This window comes from Theropithecus gelada, chromosome X (assembly GCF_003255815.1).
Source record: "Theropithecus gelada isolate Dixy chromosome X, Tgel_1.0, whole genome shotgun sequence".
NCBI lineage: Eukaryota > Metazoa > Chordata > Mammalia > Primates > Cercopithecidae > Theropithecus > Theropithecus gelada.
The window spans coordinates 40,042,586-40,062,115 of NC_037689.1; the positions used below are offsets into that span (position 1 = coordinate 40,042,586).

A 19,530-nucleotide genomic window follows, 5' to 3' on the forward strand; every position below is an offset into this window, starting at 1 on the left:
CTCCTCCTGGAGGCCTGAGGATGGGGCCAGCCAGCCTGCTACTGTCACCTCAGCCAGCATCCACTGGCACATACCCACTGGGGGCCTGAGGACTGGCTCACCCAGCCTGTTGCAGGCACTGTTAACCCGAACACATGCTGCTTTGGGGCCCAAAAGTTGTCCTGTCACCATTAGCGCCATCACCTACACCACACACACCACCCAGAGAACCAAGGACCTTGCAGCATTGCCACTGCTGACATCCTATCAAGTCACCTGCAAGCCCAAATATCAGCCGGTTTGGACCAGATGACCAGGGGCCCAAGAACAGGCATGCTCGGCCCTCTACTGTCATCGCTGGGGCCTGAGGACTGGCCCACCTGGTGTCCTCATCCACAGCAAAACCTCACCACAGCCTCAACCAACAACAGCAGCCTAAGCCACTGAGGAAATTACAAACACTAATGACACTGCTTACAGCCAAATAACTCCTAGAGAAACTTCACTACTTCATGCACTCAGAATCAAAGCTAAAGTATCCTATTTAACCAACAACACATAAACATCTTCCAAAAAAAGATTTCCCCTACAGGGAACATCACACACCGGGGCCTATTGTGGGGAAGGGGGAGGGATAGCATTAGGAGATATACCTAATGTAAATGATGAGTTGATGGGTGCAGCACACCAACATGGCACATGTATACATATGTAACAAACCTGCACGTTGTGCACATGTACCCTAGAACTTAAAGTATAATAATAATAATAATAAAAGATAAAAAAAGATTTCCCCTACAAAAGTCAGTCCAAAAAATTAGAAGCAGCAACTATTATGCTAGATGTGCAGACATCAATGTAAAGACCCAAGAAATACGAAAAAAAAAAGGAAATGTGACACCTCCAAAGGAACACAATAATTTTCCAGCAACAGATTCCAATGAAAAAGAAATAGTTGAAAAATAATTCAAAATAATGATATTAAAGAAGCTCAGTGAGATACAAGAGAACACAGATAAATAATACAAAGAAATAAGAAAAACAATTCAGGATGTGAATGAGAAATTCGCCAGAGAAATAGATACCATAAAAAAGAACCAAAGAGACACCCTAGATATGAAGAATTCAATGCATTAAATAAAAAATTCCTTTGAGAGCTTCACAATAGATTAGAGAAAGCAGAAAAAAAGAAGCTCAGAACTGGAAGATAGGTCCTTTGAAATAGCCCCCATCAGACCAAAAAAAAAAAAAAGAAGAAAGAATAAAGAAAGCCTACATGACATATGAGACACCATAAAGCAAACAAATATACAAATTTTGGATGTTTCAAAAGATGAAAAGAAGGCCAAAGGCAGAGAAAACCTATTTAACAAAATAGCTGAAAACTACCCAAAAGAAAAGAGACATCACAACAAAAACCACAGAAATACAAAAGATCATCAGAGACTATTATGAACAACTATACACTAACAAATTGGAAACCCTAGAGGAAATGCATAAATTCCTGGACACACAGAACCTATCAAGACTGAATAAGGAAGAAACAGAAAACCCTGACAGACCAATTAATAAGCAGTGAGACTGAATCAGTAATAAAAAGTCTCCCAACAATCTTAGGGATGTTGGGATCAGATGCTTCACTGCTAAATTCTACCATATTTATAAAGAACTAACACCAATTCTCCTCAAATTATTTCAAAAACTTGAAGAGGTGAGAATTCTCCTTAACTCATGCTACAAGGCCAGCATTACCCTAATACCAAAACCAGACAAGGACACAAGGAAAAAAAGAAAACTACAGGCCAATTTCCCTATGAACATAGATGCAAAAATCCTCAACAAAATACTAGTAAATTGAATCCAAACATAATACACCATGATCAAGTAGGATTTGTCCCAAGGATGCAAGGATAAGTTCAACATACACAAATAAATGTGATACATCATATCAAAAGTATGAAGGACAAAAGCCATATGGTCATCTCAATAGATGCAGAAAAAGCATTTGATAAAATCCAATGTCCTTCATGATTAAAAACTCTCAACAAACTAGGCACAGAAGGAACACTCCTCAACATAATACAGGCTATATATGACAAAAGCACAGCTAACATCATTCTGAACAAAAGCTGAAAGCCTTTCCTCTAAGAACTGCAACAAGTCAAGAATGCCCACTTTCAGCACTCCTATTCAACATAGTATTGGAAGTCCTAGCCAGAGCAATTAGGCAAGAGAAATAAAAGGAATCTAAATGGAAAAAAGGAAGGCAGATTGTGCCTCGTAGGCTGGCTTTGGCTCAAGTGGCTACTTCCTCACACGACTTTCTAACCATTAAATTGTCCCTCTTTGCAGGTGACATGATCTTGTATTTAGAAAAACCTAAGGACTCCACCAAAAAATTCTTAGATCTAATAAACAAATTCAGTACAGTTGCAGGATACAAAATCAACATACAAAAATCAGTAGTGTTTCTATACACCAATAACGAAATAGCTGAAAAAGAAATTAAGAAAATTCCATGTATAATAACCACATAAGAAATAAAACACTGGGTGTGGTGGCTCATACCTGTAATCCCAACACTTTGGGAGACTAAGGCAGCAGGATCACTTGAGTCCAGGAGCCTGGGCAACACAGTGAGACCCTGTCACTACCAAAAAAAAAAAAATTTTTTAATTATCTGGGCAAGGTGGCACATGCCTGTAGTCCCAGCTACTCAGGAGGCTGAGGCAGGAGGATTCCTTGAGCCCAGGAGGTGGAAGCTACAGTGAGCTGTGATCATGCCACTGCACTCCACCCCAGGCGAGAGAGCAAGAACCAGTCTCAAAAAAAAAAGAGAGAAGAAGAAAGAAAACAGGAAGAAATTTTTACCAAGGAGGTGAAATATCTCTACAAGAAAAACTACAAAACGCTGATGAAAAAAATTAATGAGGACATGAACAAATGGAAAGACATTCCATGTTTATGGATCAGAATAATTAATATTGTTAAAATGACCACACTACCCAAAACAAGCTACAGATTCAATGCAATCTTTATCAAAATACCAATGTCACTCTTCACAGAAATAAAAAAAACAATCCTAAATTTTGTATGAAACCAAATAGAGTCCATATAGCCAAAGTAATCCTGAGCAAAAAAAAGAGAAGTATCACACCACCTGACTTCAAAATATATTGCAAAGCTATAGTAACCAAAACAGCATGGTATTAGTATAAAAACAAATACATTGACCTACAAAACAGAAAACCCAGAAATAAGCCCATCTATTTACAGCTAACTGATTTTTGGCAAAAGCACCAAGAACGTACATTGAGAAACGGACACCCTTTTCAATAAACAGTGCTAGGAAAACGGGATATCCATATGTAAAAAATGAAACTAGGCCAGGCGTGGTGGCTCATGCCTGTAATCCCAACACTTTGGGAGGCCAAGGCAGGCAGATCACCCGAGGTCAGGAGTTCAAGACCAGCCTGGCCAACATGGGGAAACCCCGTATCTAACTGATGGGTGTGGTGGCGGGCGCCTGTAATCCCAGCTGCTCGGGAGGCTGAAGCAGGAGAACTGCTTGAACCCAGGAGGCGGAGGTTGCAGTGCACCAAGACTGCACTCACTGCACTGCACTCCAGCCTAGGCAACAGAGTGAGACTGTGTCTCACAGAAAAAAAAAAGAAACTAGACCCCTAGACCCCTCTCTCACCATATACAAAAATCAACTCAAAATGCATTAAAGACTTGAACATAAGACCCGAAACTATAAAACTACTAGAAGAAAACATAGGAGAAACAGTTCAGGACATTGGTCTAAGCAAAGATTTTATGGCTAGACCTCAAAAGCACAGGCCACAAAAACAAAAACAGACAAGTGGGACTACATAAAATTAAAAAGCATATACACTGCAAAGGAAACAATCAACGGAGTGGAGACAACCTCTTGAATAGGAGAAAATATTTGTAAACTATTTATCCCACAAGGGACTAATAACCAGAACATACAAGGAACTCAACAGCAAGAAAAAACTAATAATCTCTTAATTAAAAAGTGGACAAAGGGGCTGGGCAAGGTGGCTCACGCCTGTATTCCCAGCACTTGGGGAGGCCAAGGTGGGTGGATCACAAGGTCAGGAGACAGAGACCATACTGGCTAATATGGTGAAACCCCATCTCTACTAAAAATACAAAAAAAAAAAAAAAAATTAGCCAGCCATGGTGGCACGCACTTGTAGTACCGGCTACTCAAGAGGCTGAGGCAGGAGAATTGCTTGAACCTGGGAGGCAGAGGTTGCAGTGAGCTAAGATCGTGCCACTGCACTCCAGCCTGAGCAACAGAGTGAGACTCCATCTCAAAAAAAAAAGTGGACAAAGGATCTGAACAGACATTTCTCAAAACAATACATACAAATGGCCAACAAGTGTACGAAAAAATGCTCAACATCACTAATCATCAGGGAAATGGAAATCAAAACCACAATGAGTTGTCATCTTACTCCAGTAAGAATGGCTACTATTAAAAAGACAAAAAAAAAAAAAACCAATAGATGCTAGCTAGGATGCAGAGAAAAGGGAACTCTTTTATTTTCTTTTTCTTTTCTTTTTTTTTAAATAGAGACAAGGTCTTGCTCTGTTGCCCATGCTATAGTGCAGTGACATGAATATAGCTCACTGGGCTAATGAGGCCCAGGGCTCAAGCAATCCTCCCACCTCAGCCTCGCCAGCAGCTAGGACTATAGGCTCGTATCACCATGCCCAGTTTACTTTTTTATTTTTTTGTAGAGACAGAGTCTCACTGTGTTGCCCAGGCTGGTCTCAAACTCCTGGCTTCAAACAATCCTCCCAACTCAGCCTCCCAAAGTGTAGAGATTAGAGGGTGATCCACTATGCCTAGCCAGAAAAGGGAACTCTTATACACCATTGGTGGGAATGTAAATTAGTATAGCCATTATGGAAAATAGTATGGCAACTTCTTGGCCAGGCGTGGTGGCTCATGCGCGTAATCCCAGCACTTTGGGAGACCGAGGCAGGCAGACTGCTTGTGTCTAGGAGGTCGAGACCAGCTTTGGTAACGTGGTGAAACCCGGTCTCTACTAAAAATACAAAAAATAGCCAGGTGAGGTGGTGCGCACCTGTAGTCCCAGCTACTTGGGGAGCTGAGACAGGAGGATCACTTGAGCCCAGAAAGTCAAGGCTTTACTGAGCCGAGATCACGCCACTGCACTCCAGCCTGGGTGACAAAGTGAGACCCTGTCTCAAAAAAAAAAAAAAACAAGTTTGAGCATTAGTCAGAAAAAGGTAACAAGAACATCATTCACACAAAATCTGGTCATCAGATAAAGTAGACGTAAAGGTTAAAAAAAGGAGATCAGCCAGGTATGGTGGCTCACGCCGGTAATCCCAGCACTCTGGGAGGCCAAGGCGGGTAGATCACCTGAGGTCAGGAGTTCAAGACCAGCCTGGCCAACATGGGGAAATCCTGTCTCTAATAAAAATATAAAAATTAGCCAGGTGTTGTGGCAGGTGCCTATAATCCCAGCTACTCAGAAGGCTGAGGCAGGAAAATCTATTGAACCCAGGAGACAGAGGTTGCAGCGAGCCAAGTTCACACCACTGCACTCCAGCCTGGGCAACGGAGCAAGACTCCGTCTCAAAAAAAAAAAAAATCATTAGGTTGCTTTCCCCGGCACCAGGAGAAAAACCATAAATAAATCAGGTTACTGTGGAAGGTTCAGTCCACCAGGAAGTTATAACAATTCAAAATTGGTACACACTTGGTAATATAGCCACAAAATAGATAAAGCAGAAAGCAAAATTGAAAGAACTACAAGAAAAAACAAATCCATAATTATATGAAGGCTGTAAGGAAAAATAATCTGAATAACAGTAAATTTCTCATCAGAAACCATAGAAGCCAGACAGAAGTTGCAGAATACTTTTCAAGTGCGAAAAGAAAAGAATTATTGACCAGGCACGGTGGCTCACACCTGTAATCTTAGCACTTTGGGAGGCCGAGGCGGATGGTTCACCTGAGGTCAGGAGTTCGAGAGCAGCCTGACCAATATGGTGAAACCCTGTCCTTACTAAAATTATAAAAATTAACTGGGCGTGATGGTGGGCGCCTGTAGTCCCAGCTACTCGGGAGGTTGAGGCAGGAGAATGACTTGAACCCAGGAGGCGGAGGTTGCAGTGAGCCGAGATCACACCACTGCTCTCCAGCCTGGCGACAGAGCAAGACTCAGGCTCAAAAAAAAAAAAAAAAAGAAAAGAAAAGAAAAAAAATGAAAAGAATTACCAACCTAGAATTCTATATCCAGCAACTATCCCTCAAGAATGAGGAAGAGGGCTGGGTGTGGTGGCCCATGCCTATAATCCCAACACTTTGAGAGGCTGAAGAGGGAGAATCACTTGAGTCCAACAGTTTAAGACCAGCCTGGACAACACAGTGAGACCCCATCTCTACTAAAAATTTAAAAAATTAGCCTGGCATGGTAGCACGTGCCTGTAGTCCCAGTTACTGGGGAGGCTGAGGCAAGAGGATCAATCGCTTGCATCTGGACAGTTGAAGCTGCAGTGAGCCATGACTGCACCACTGCACTCCAGCCTGGGTGTCACAGCAAAACCCTGTCTTCAAAAAACAGAGAATTTGTTGCCACCCAACCCTAAAAGCATGGTTAAAAGAAGTTCTCTGAACAGGAAGAAAATGATAATATAAGGAAATCTTGAAAATCAGGAATTAAGAAAGAACAATTTAAAGGGTAAAAATATAAATAAATACAACAGACTTTCCTTCTCTTGAGTTTTCTAAGTTATGTTTGATGGCGGAAGCAAAAATTATAACACTAATGTGGTTCTCAATATTGAAGACAATTATATATAATAGAGGGTAAAGGGACATAAAGTGAGGTACGATTTCTAAAGTTCACTCAAAGTGAATGTCAACTGCGGTAAAGACAGAGAAGGCAGATCTCACAAAGTATTGGGAAGCCACTTTTTCTTTTTCTTTTTTTTTTTTTTAACACTGTGCATTTCCTATTTACTCCTTGACTCTCTAAATCTAGCTTTTTATTTATTTTTTTTTTAGTTTTTATTTATTTATTTTTTTTATTATACTTTAAGCTCTAGGGTACATGTGCATAACGTGCAGCTTTGTTACATATGTATACCTGTGCCATGTTGGCGTGCTGCACCCATCAACTCGTCAGCACCCATCAACTCCTCATTTACATCAGGTATAACTCCCAATGCAATCCCTCCCCCCTCCCCCCTCCCCATGATAGCCCCAGTGTGTGATGTTCCCCTTCCCCAGTCCAAGTGATCTCATTGTTCAGTTCCCACCTATGAGTGAGAACATGCGGTGTTTGGTTTTCTGTTCTTGCAACAGTTTGCTAAGAATGATGGTTTCCAGCTGCATCCATGTCCCTACAAAGGACACAAACATACTTTTTTATGGCTGCATAGTATTCCATGGTGTATATGTGCCACATTTTCTTAATCCAGTCTGTCACTGATGGACATATGGGTTGATTCCAAGTCTTTGCTATTGTGAATAGTGCCGCAATAAACATACGTGTGCATGTGTCTTTATAGCAGCATGATTTATAATCCTTTGGGTATATACCCAGTAATGGGATGGCTGGGTCATATGGTACTTCTAGTTCTAGATCCTTGAGGAATCGCCATACTGTTTTCCATAATGGTTGAACTAGTTTACAATCCCACCAACAGTGTAAAAGTGTTCCTATTTCTCTACATCCTCTCCAGCATCTGTTGTTTCCTGACTTTTTAATGATTGCAATTCTGGCAGAGACACAATAAAAAAAGAGAATTTTAGACCAATATCCCTGATGAACATCCATGCAAAAATCCTCAATAAAATACTGGCAAACCGGATCCAGCAGCACATCAAAAAGTTTATCCACCATGATCAAGTGGGCTTCATCCCTGGGATGCAAGGCTGGTTCAACATACGCAAGTCAATAAACGTAATCCAGCATACAAACAGAACCAAAGACAAAAACCACATGATTATCTCAATAGATGCAGAAAAGGCCTTTGACAAAATTCAACAACCCTTCACGCTAAAAACGCTCAATAAATTCGGTATTGATGGAACATATCTCAAAATAATAAGAGCTATTTATGACAAACCCACAGCCAATATCATACTGAATGGGCAAAAACTGGAAAAATTCCCTTTGAAAACGGGCACAAGACAGGGATGCCCTCTCTCACCATTCCTGTTCAACATAGTGTTGGAAGTTCTAGCTAGGGCAATCAGGCAAGAGAAAGAAATTAAGGGTATTCAGTTAGGAAAAGAAGAAGTCAAATTGTCCCTGTTTGCAGATGACATGATTGTATATTTAGAAAACCCCATTGTCTCAGCCCAAAATCTCCTTAAGCTGATAAGAAACTTCAGCAAAGTCTCAGGATACAAAATTAATGTGCAAAAATCACAAGCATTCTTATACACCAGTAACAGACAAACAGAGAGCCAAATCATGAATGAACTTCCATTCACAATTGCTTCAAAGAGAATGAAATACCTAGGAATCCAACTTACTAGGGATGTAAAGGACCTCTTCAAGGAGAACTACAAACCACTGCTCAGTGAAATAAAAGAGGACACAAACAAATGGAAGAACATACCATGCTCATGGATAGGAAGAATCAATATCATCAAAATGGCCATACTGCCCAAGGTAATTTATAGATTCAATGCCATCCCCATCAAGCTACCAATGAATTTCTTCACAGAATTGGAAAAAACTACTTTAAAGTTCATATGGAACCAAAAACGAGCCCGCATCGCCAAGACAATCCTAAGTCAAAAGAACAAAGCTGGAGGCATCACACTACCTGACTTCAAACTATACTACAAGGCTACAGTAACCAAAACAGCATGGTACTGGTACCAAAACAGAGATATAGACCAATGGAACAGAACAGAGTCCTCAGAAATAATACCACACATCTACAGCCATCTGATCTTTGACAAACCTGACAAAAACAAGAAATGGGGAAAGGATTCCCTATTTAATAAATGGTGCTGGGAAAATTGGCTAGCCATAAGTAGAAAGCTGAAACTGGATCCTTTCCTTACTCCTTATACAAAAATTAATTCAAGATGGATTAGAGACTTAAATGTTAGACCTAATACCATAAAAACCCTAGAAGAAAACCTAGGTAATACCATTCAGGACATAGGCATGGGCAAAGACTTCATGTCTAAAACACCAAAAGCAACAGCAACAAAAGCCAAAATTGACAAATGGGATCTAATTAAACTAAAGAGCTTCTGCACAGCAAAAGAAACTACCATCAGAGTGAACAGGCAACCTACAGAATGGGAGACAATTTTTGCAATCTACTCATCTGACAAAGGGCTAATATCCAGAACCTACAAAGAACTCAAACAAATTTACAAGAAAAAAACAAACAACCCCATCGAAAAGTGGGCAAAGGATATGAACAGACAGTTCTCAAAAGAAGACATTCATACAGCCAACAGACACATGAAAAAATGCTCATCATCACTGGCCATCAGAGAAATGCAAATCAAAACCACAATGAGATACCATCTAAATCTAGCTTTTTAAAGAAGCCAAGTAACCATAGTTTTACTAAGACCACTAACGAGTTCTCCTCTTGCTTGACTTTTACACTGCCTCTGATAATGTTGAGTACTTTCTCCTTAAAATCTTTTCTCTACTGTTGCCACGGAAACCAACCTAGTGATCTGCTACATTTATGTATACTTTTTTCCAGTGTCCTAGATTGACTTCTACTACCTATTCCTTATTTTTGTGCTTCTCAAAGTTCAGGCCTCAAACCATGTGCACTGGAAACAACTGAGCCCAACTCCGAACCCAGGGATTCAAACCCCTGGATGTGAGTTCCCGAGCATTGCCTTTTAACAAGCTCCCTCAGGCAATTCAAGAGTAATAATTACTGCTTTAAATGTTGACCCACAAGGTTCTGAACTGGTCCTTTTCTACCTCTACTTGTTATATACACAAAATTAAAACACGCTCAAAACTTCCACCACTTGCTGCTATCAACAAAATAAGTAAACTGCTCACCCTCCCATCCCAAGCACCTATAATCCCACTTGGCACAAAGAATATTTGTTTGAGTGAACATGGTGACTCTCAAACCTGCTTTGTCAACAAGATCTATCTTTTTTAGGCTCCAGATGTACATGTGCAGCTCCAATGAACATGTGCACCTGGATGTCCCAAAGTTACCCTGAATCAGTTAGGATTGAGTTCAGCTAACAGTAATAGAAAAACCTAAAAGAACAGCGACTTATATAACACAGAAGTTTATTTCTCACAATTGTCTGAAAACAGATAATATGGGCTAGTATGAAAGCTCTGCTCCACCAAGTTCTCAGGGACTCTGGCTCCTGGCTGCTTTCCACCCACTGCACAGTGTCTAGCAATATGGTCCCCATCTCATGCTCCAAGATGGAGCTCCAGTCAAAACTACATTCGTAACAGCAGGATAAAAGCAGGAAGAAGGAAGAGGAAAGGACATGCCCATCTCTCTATAATATACTTTCTGGAAAAAGTACACACTATGTATGCTTTTATTCCATCAACCAGGACTTAGTCTCGTGGCCATACCATACTGCCAGGAGTCTGGAAATGTAGTCTGTATGTCAGGCAGCCAATTGTAATACTAAGAAAAAAAGAGGGAAGAAATACTGGAGGACAACAGCATTCTCAGCCACACGTTCCAAACTGTGTTCCAAAATGAACTCGTCAGTTTTTAGGATAAACTGGAATTTTGCACTTTTGTTATGTATCCATCCTACCTTTATCTCCATTCTGCCTGGCAAACTCCTGCTTCTCATCTAATACTCACATCATGCACCTTTTGTGATGCTTTCCTTTATGCAACCACCTTTCCCTCCAGCCAAGACTGGAAGTCTTTGGGCCACCTCCACATCTAGCATACATCTCTATTTTTGCGTTGCTAATACTCTTATCTCTTTTTTACAAGTCTATGCCTCCATGCATCCCTCTTCCATTAGAAGGTAAACTTCTTGAGGGTAGAGACTATGTTTTATTTATCTTAATATCATATACACATAGATCTATATCATACTAAATTTTACAAAATCAACCATTAATATCTACTTCCTAGACTTATGGAAACAGGAAAGTGGTTAAAGATGTACCTAATAAAAAGGACACTGTGGTACATAGTACTGTAGTATAATGGAATGTGTTAAAGTCCCAAATTACAGATGATCCTAATAGCCATTGCAAGAATAATAGGGCTACAAGCTCTTACCTAGACATTACACTCCTCTGTACACTTTGCCTACTTATTTTCTACATCTATCTTTTTTTCTCATAAAAATAAATATACTTAGTAGGGTAAGTTTTTAAAGTATGTTTATATTCAATCCCACTAAGCTTATTTTTTATTTATTTATTTTTTTGAGACAGAGTTTCGTTCTTGTCGCCCAGGCTGGAGTGCAGTGGCGTGATCTCGGCTCACTGCAACCTCCACCTCCCAGGTTCAAGTGATTCTCCTGCCTCAGCCTCCTGAGTAGCTAGGATTACAGGCACATGCCGCCACGTCCAGCTAATTGAATCCCACTAAGTTTATATTAAACTTAGGCCAATGATTGGGTTCTATGCTTAGACCCCACTTAAGCCTCAGCAGTTACTCCATCATAGAAGACCAGGTTAGGCATATCTAAGCCCTTGAAAGAGTCACCAAGGAACATCAACATGTTGACGTTTCTTTCTCTGAAAGAAAATATCTAGAAGATCATAGTACTCAGCTTAGGAAACACTGTTACAACTAATAAACATTACCATGACTAAAATAACATAGTAATTTATGATGGCTTCCCCAGAGTCAAAAATTTTCACTGTAGATTTAACTTAAGGCTATCAAAGTGTCAATTTAACTTAAAAACAGGACCAAAATCATGTAAGACATGTTTATAACAGTTGTTAAGCCCAACCTTTTAAAAAATATCTTTGAGATATGAACAATGGAATATCATGCATAATTTTTCATTGAATATCAACTATAAAAGGAGCTGAGTGCGTACCACCCCACTTTCTTATAGCAACAAGACCTCAATGGTCCAAATATGACTTTTAGCTTTGTCCATATTCTCCAGTTGGACTGGAACTCAGACTATGATGCTGCAGTGACCTCAAGAATTCTAATCATAGCTTTCCTTTACCTCCAGTTCTCTAGCCTGGACAGTGCTTTGTTCTGCCTGCCACCAGTTGGGGCATGAAGTCCTAGTACCACCAATGCTAACCACAATGCCACCAACGACAGTTACATCTAACTTCAATAAAGTAAAAGAAAATGTAGTTAACTATTATCTTACCACTAGTTCCTGGGGGTTGTAATACATCTCCTGTCAGGCGACACCACCCAACTGGGAAAATATCTCGAGAATCATACTTGCACCAGTAATCAAAAGCTCCACTCCAGCCATCGAATGTGATATGAACTTCATCCCCTTTAACATCTCCAATGGTCGCAGGACAGATGAGATACGGGTTCTTTTTGTCAATAGCTTCTAGTTTCATCCCCACTTTAAAATTATTTAGTAGGGGCTTTGGTGGTTCCTATCAAAACATTAAAAAAAAAAAAAAAGATTTCATTGTTAAGATGTATTAAGACCCATGTGCTCGAAGTGAAAAGTTGCGTATTCTCTCACAACCCTTAGCAACCAAAAATTAAGCTCCACGTCTAATTATCAATTAATACAGGAAGACAACAGTTCTCACAGATCTGAAACTCTGCTCTCCAACATCTCATATTTTCTCCAGAGCAGAGTCAAGAACCTGGAAAGAAACAAAACCAACCGGATTCATTCATTCAAGAAATATGTATTATCTACTATGTAGCAGGAACTTAAGATTCATTGATGAACAAATAAATCAAACATCCCTGCTCTGGTGGAGCTAGTGCTGGTAATAGTAGTGGTTGTGGACAGGGAAAAGCAATCAACAAGAAATTTTACAACAGGCAGTCAGACAAACCTAACGAATATGTAAACTGGTGTGTCAAAAAGTGGTAAGTCCAAAGAAAAGAAACAACATCAGATAATATCCTAAAAGAAACCCAAAGCATAAGAATTCTAAAGAAAATGAATAACTTAAAATTAAAAAAAAAAAAAGAAACTCAAAGGATAAAATACAGACACAAGAACATGAAAGTCATATAGTCTGGGGTCATTTACAATACCCAATCCAGAAATCAATATTTTAAAAAGTATTAGTCACAAAAAGGCTAAAGCATGTAAATATTAACAGAACTGCTAAAAAGCCCAAGTGTTATGTTAAAAGCAACATATTTTCTTTCAATCTGCTTTTCATCCTACTAAATGGCACCATCACAGCAATCCAGTCACCTAAGCCAAAAGACTGGAAATAGTAATCCTATTCTACTGACATTTGCTCAAATTAAAAGAGAAAAAAAAAAAAAAGAACAAAAAAATAGTAGTCCTGGACTGGTGATTTTCTGCCTGAATGAACATTAGAATCACCTGTGACCACACTACCAGCGATACTAATTGAATTGGTCTATGGTGGGGCCTGGGAAGCAGCAATATTTTAATTATCAGGGAAATTCTAAGGTGCACTTGAGGTTGAGAACCACTACCCTAGATTAATCCCTTTCACTTACCCAAAATTCAATTAAAAACCACAACCTCCCAATCAGAGCTGGATTTTAAACCTAGACAGTCTGTCTCGGAGTCACCTCCTTGGAGCACCCTACCCCAGCATCTGCCTGGACAACTCACTCAGGCTAAAGCCCAGTTCTCCTAGCTTCCTTGAATGCTTCCCTGACCAACCCCTGTCCACTCCTAGGCCCAGTTCCAACCAAGCCACTTTCATCTTCAATTGTAGTATCACTACAGAAATGTGTTCATTCCTCTACAAGACTAAGAGATTATTAAAAACAGGTATTCATATTATTATTTCCAGCACAATAACCAACAGCAAGCAATTTTTTAAATGAAAGAACCAAGGAATCACCCGAAAACAGTAAAAAAGCTCTCAACTAATTCTCGCACCAATTTAAAAAGTATATCTGGTAGGTTGGTTTCTTTTTCAAATGCTCCCTTAAAACACATCTCATCACCCTGTATTTTTCCATTGTTACTCTTTACACTCTTACAATCTGGAAGCTCCTTAATTATTAGCTTCCAAAGTCCTTTTAATTACATATTCTTTTTTTAATTTTATTTTTATAGAGACGAGGCCTCGCTATGTTGGCCAGGCTGGTCTCGAACTCCTGGCCTAAAGCAATCCTCCCACCTCAGCCTCTCAAACTGCTGGGATTACAGGTGTGAGCTACCATGCCAGGCTGAATTACATATCTTAATTTGATTCTTAAAAACCACCCTGGGCTCAAACCTGTAATCCCTAATTCAGCACTTTGGGAGGCCAAGACGGGTGGATTGGTTGAGCTCAGGAGTTTGACACCAGCCTGGGCAACAAGACGAAACCCTGTCTCTACAAAAAATACGAAAATTATCTGGGCATGGTGGCAGCACACCTGTAGTCCCAGCTACTTAGTGGGCTGAGGCAGAAGAATCACTTGAGCTCCGAAAGTCATCCAGGCTGCGGTGAGCCGTGTTCTTGCCACTGTACTCCAGCCTGGGCAACAGAGTGAGACCCTGCCTCAAAAAAAGTAAAAATTAAAATTAAAAATAAAAATAAATTTTTAAAAAACCCCACCCTGAAAGCCAGCAAGTCAAAAGGTAGATGATTAAAGATCAAAGTATTTGATAAATAGCTGATAAGTAAGAAGCAGTGTTACATGAAAGGGCTAAAGGTTAACTGCCTGTTACTATGTATGAGAAGAAAAAAGTGGGGAGGTGAGCTGCATTTAACAAAAAATAAACATAGCAGTTGACAAGCTTGTGCTAGATGCTCACAGAATGCAGAAAACATTCAAGGCACACATAAGGATCCCAGGACCTTACACTGTCATATAACAGACTGAGACTTTCTGTAGCAAAGAAAACTAAGTTCAAATGGCAATGTATATTTTCTGCAACAAAACAATTAAAAGACTGGAATAAGCAATGCAATATAACTAATTTTAAGATTCAAATATATAACCTAGGCTGGGCATGGTGGCTCACGCCTGTAATCCCAGAACTTCGGAATGCCAAGGTGGGCAAATCATTGGAGCCCAGGAGTTAGAGACCACCGGAGCAACACAGCAAAACCCTATCTCTACAAAAAGTATACAAATTGGCTCATGCTTGTAATCCCAGAACTTTGGGAGGCTGAGGTGGGTGGATCACGAGGTCAGGAGGTTGAGACCAGCCTGACCAACATGGTGGAACCCAGTCTCTACTAAAAATACAAAAATTAGCCAGGTGTGGTGATGCACACCTGTAATCCCAGCTACTCAGGAGGCTAAGGCAGGAGAATCGCTTGAACCCAGGAGGCGGAGGTTGCAGTGAGCCAAGATGGTGCCATTGCACTCCAGCCTGGGTGACAGAGCGAGACTCATCTCAAAAGAAAAAAAAAAAAATTAGCTGGGTGTGGTGGTGCACACCTGTAGTCCCAGCTACTCAGGAGGCTGAGGCAGGAGGATCTGCTTGAGCCTGGGAGGTGGACGTTGCAGTGAGCCAAGATGGTGCCACTGCACTCCAGCCTGGGCAACAAAGTGAGATGCTATCACAAAAAAAAAAAAAAAAAGACAGGCAGGAAGGGAGGGAGGGAGGGACAGAAGGACAGGGAGGGAGGGAGGGAGGGAAGGACAACCTACAGAAAGGGAGAAAGAAAATATTGGCAAACTATCCATCACAAGGGATTAATAACCAGAATATATAGGGAACTCAAACAACTCAATAGCAAAAACAAATACCTGATTTTAAAATGGGCAAAAGACCTGAATAGACATTTCTCAAAAGAAGACACAGAAACAGCCAACAGATGCAAATCAAAACCACAATGAGATGCCATCTCGCCCCAGTTAGAATGGCTATTATCAAAAAGACCAAAAAAAAAACAAATGTTGGTGAGAAAGCAGAGAAAAAAATAAAACTACCAAATGACCCAGCAATCTCACTTCTGGGGGTACATATCCAAAAGAAAGGAAATCAGTATATTGAAGAGACATCTGCACTCCCATGTTTACTGCAATACTATTCACAATAGCCAGATATGGAATCAAAAGTGTCCACCCATGAACAGAACTTCTCAAAAGAAGATGTACAAGTGGCTAACAAGCATATGAAAAAATGCTCAATATCACTAATCATTAGAGAAATGCAAATCAAAACCACAATGAGATGACCAGGTGCGGTGGCTCATGCCTGTAATCAGCCTCACTTTGGGAGGCTGAGGTGGGTGGATAACCTGAGGTCAGGAGTTCAAGACCAGCCTGGTCAACATGGTGAAACCCTGTCTCTACCAAAAATACAAAAAATTATCCGGGCTTGGGGGCTAGTCCCAGCTACTCGAGAGGCTGAGGCATGAGAATCTCTTGAACCCGAGAGACAGTGAGTCTGGGAGGAGAGGATGCAGTGAGCCGAAATTGGGCCACTGCACTCCAGCCTTGGAGACAGAATGAGACTCCGTCTCAAAAAAAAAAAAAAAAAAAAAAAGAGAACCCACAATGAGATACCATCCCACACCAGTCAGAATGGCCATTATTAAAAAGTCAAAAAACAGCAGATCCTGGTGAGGTTGCAGAGAAAAGAAAATGCTTATACACCGCTGCTGGGAATGTAAATTAGTTCAGCTACTGAGGAAAGCAGTTTGGAGATTTCTCAAAGAACTTAAAACAGAACTACCATTCGACCCAGCAATCCCATTACTGGGTATATACCCAAAGGAAAATAAATCATTCTACCATAGACACATGTTCACGCATGTTCATCACAGCACTATTTACAATGGCAAAGATGTGGAATCAACCTTGATGTCCATCAATGGTGGGCTGCATAAAGAATATTTGGTACATATATACCATGGAATATAACGCAGCCATAAAAAAGGACGAGATCATGTCCTCTGTAACACAGATGGAGAGCTGGAGGCCATTACCCTAAAGGAACAGAAAACCAAATGCTGCATGTTCTCACTTATAAGTGGGAGCTAAACAGTGAGTACACATGGACACAAAGAGGTGAACAACAAACAACAGGGCCTACTTGAGGGTGGAAGGTAGGAGGAGGGTGAGGATCAAAAAACTACCTATTGGGTACTATGCTTATTACCGGGGTGATAAGATAATCTGTGCCCCAAACCCCCTCAACACACAATCTATCCACATTACAAACCTGCACATGTACCCCATGTACCTAAAATAAAAGTTGGAAAGAAAACAAAAAAACCAAGAGTCCATCAACAGGTGAATAAAGAAAATGTGATATATATACACAATGGGAAATTATTTAACCATAAAAATGAAATCCTGTCAATGCAGCAACATGGATGGAACTGGAGGTCATTATGTTACGTGAAATGCTTTTAAAGAATTTGGTTTGTCATCATCACCAGTTCTTTAATAACTTCCTGAACACAAAAATATAATTTGCAAAAGCAATAGCTAAAATAAACAAGGAATTCTCTTTTCTTTTATGGTGAGACAAAAATGGTTCTATTCTAGAAGATGGCTAACAAAGAATGCTCTTTTAACTACCTCCTTTTTTTTTCTATTTTTTTTTTTTTGAGACAGAGTCTCGCTGTGTTGCCCAGGCTGGAGTGCGGTGGCACAACCTCGGCTCACTGCAACCTCCACCTCCTGGGTTCAAGCAATTCTCCTGCCTCAGCCTCCCAAGTAGCTGGGATTACAGGTGCGTTCCACCATGTCCAGCTAATTTTTGTATTTTTAGTAGAGATAGGGTTTTGCCATGTCGGAACTGGTCTCAAACTCCTGACCTCAGATGATCCACCCACCTCAGCCTCCCAAAGTGCTGGGATTACAGGTGTGAGCCACCGCGTCTGGCCCTTTTTTTTTTTTTTTTTTTTTTTTTTTTAAATAAAAGACAGGGTCTCCTCACTATGTTGCCCAGGCTGGACACAAATCTCCTGGGCTCAAGCAATCCTTCTGCCTCAGCCTTCCAAGTAGCTGGGACTACAGGAACGTGTCACCACAACCAGCTTCTAACCTCCCTTCTTGATTACCTACAATATGGTTCTCCTTAAAGGCTATTTCTTCCCATGTCCCACAAAATCCAAAACCAGTCTCAGCATTCTCTGCATTACTCCTCTGCCTGGGGAATAATCCTACTCTTGCAGCCTCATGGCTCACTGTCTTCCTTCCTTCAGATCGTCACTCAAAAGGTACCTTCTCAGACCCTCCTGGCCAACCTATCTAAAATGTCGACCTCTCTTCTAAGCATGTAAGAGTACAAAACATAAGATATACTTTAGTTATTTAGCATGATCTATTAAACATTTCCCCAAGTAGAAAGTAAGCTCCATAAGGGGCATATTTTATGCTTTGTTTACTGCAATATACTCAGTACCTACCTCTGACCACAAATTAATACATGAACTTCTATCTCCTTATTTTTCATCAACTACTAATTTGACCTCACCAAGAATTTTAGTCCTTTAACCTTCATTTATTCATTTACAAATATTTACTTAGTATCTACTATATTCCAGACACTACTGAAGGTTATTGGGATATATTAACAAGCAAAAAAAACAAAATCCCTCCTTCACAGCACTTACATGCTAGTGAGGAGAGACAATAAACATAATTTAAAAAGTAAAACACATACATTAGAAATGATAAATGCTATGCAGAGAGAGAGAGAGAGAGAGAGAGAGAGAACAGCACAATAAGAGAAATCCAGAGAGCAATGTAGAAGGAGGGGTTGTACAACTTTAAATAGGGAAATTAAAACAAGTCTCATATAGAAGGTGACATGTGAGCAGAAATCTGAAGGAGGGAAATGGCCAGAGTCAAGGCCCTAAAGCAGGAGCTGTGTCTGAAATGTTCAAAGAATACCAAGGAAGTGAGTGTGGGTAAAATGTAACATGTAAGTAGGAGAGCAGAAAGAAATGAGTTCAGACAGATAATGAGGGGTCATATCATATACAGTTTTATATGTCACTGTAAGGATTCTTTTACTCTGAATAAAACAGGAAGCCCCTGGAAGAGTTTGAACAGAGGAGTGATATAATTTGACTTATGTGGGTTTTTTGTTTGCTTGTTTTGTTTTTGAGACTGAGTCTCACTCTTGTCGCCCAGACTGGAGTATAGTGTCGCAATCTCAGCTCACTGCAACCCCCACTTCTCGGGTTCAAGCAATTCTCCTGCTTCAGCCATCAGAGTTGCTGGTGCAACCACAACACCCAGCTAATTTTTCAATTTTTAGTAGAGACAGGGTTTCACCCCGTTGGCCAGGCTGGTCTTGAACTCCTGACCTCAAGTGATCCGCCCGTCTCGGCCTCCCAATGTGCTGGGATTACAGGTGTGAGGCACCATGCCCGGCCGTGATTTACATTTTAAAAGGAATACTCTGGTTTCTGTGCTGATGATAGCCTGTAAAGTTATAAATGCAGAGACCAGTGAGAAGCTACTGTAGTA

General features: G+C 40.4%; 1 protein-coding gene across 3 annotated transcripts in view; it reads right to left on the bottom strand.

Moving 5' to 3' along the window:
- The window catches only part of SCML2 (Scm polycomb group protein like 2), a 116,515-nt gene that overhangs the window by 59,254 nt on the left and 37,731 nt on the right, over nt 1–19,530 (bottom strand). For all 3 annotated transcript variants that reach the window (XR_003117407.1, XM_025372338.1, XM_025372337.1), the window contains exon 7: nt 12,338–12,581. Coding sequence is in view for 2 of the 3 variants with exons in the window: in XM_025372338.1 (XP_025228123.1) it covers nt 12,338–12,581 (244 nt within the window). In the remaining variant the exon portion in view is untranslated. The remainder of the gene's footprint in view (nt 1–12,337; nt 12,582–19,530) is intronic.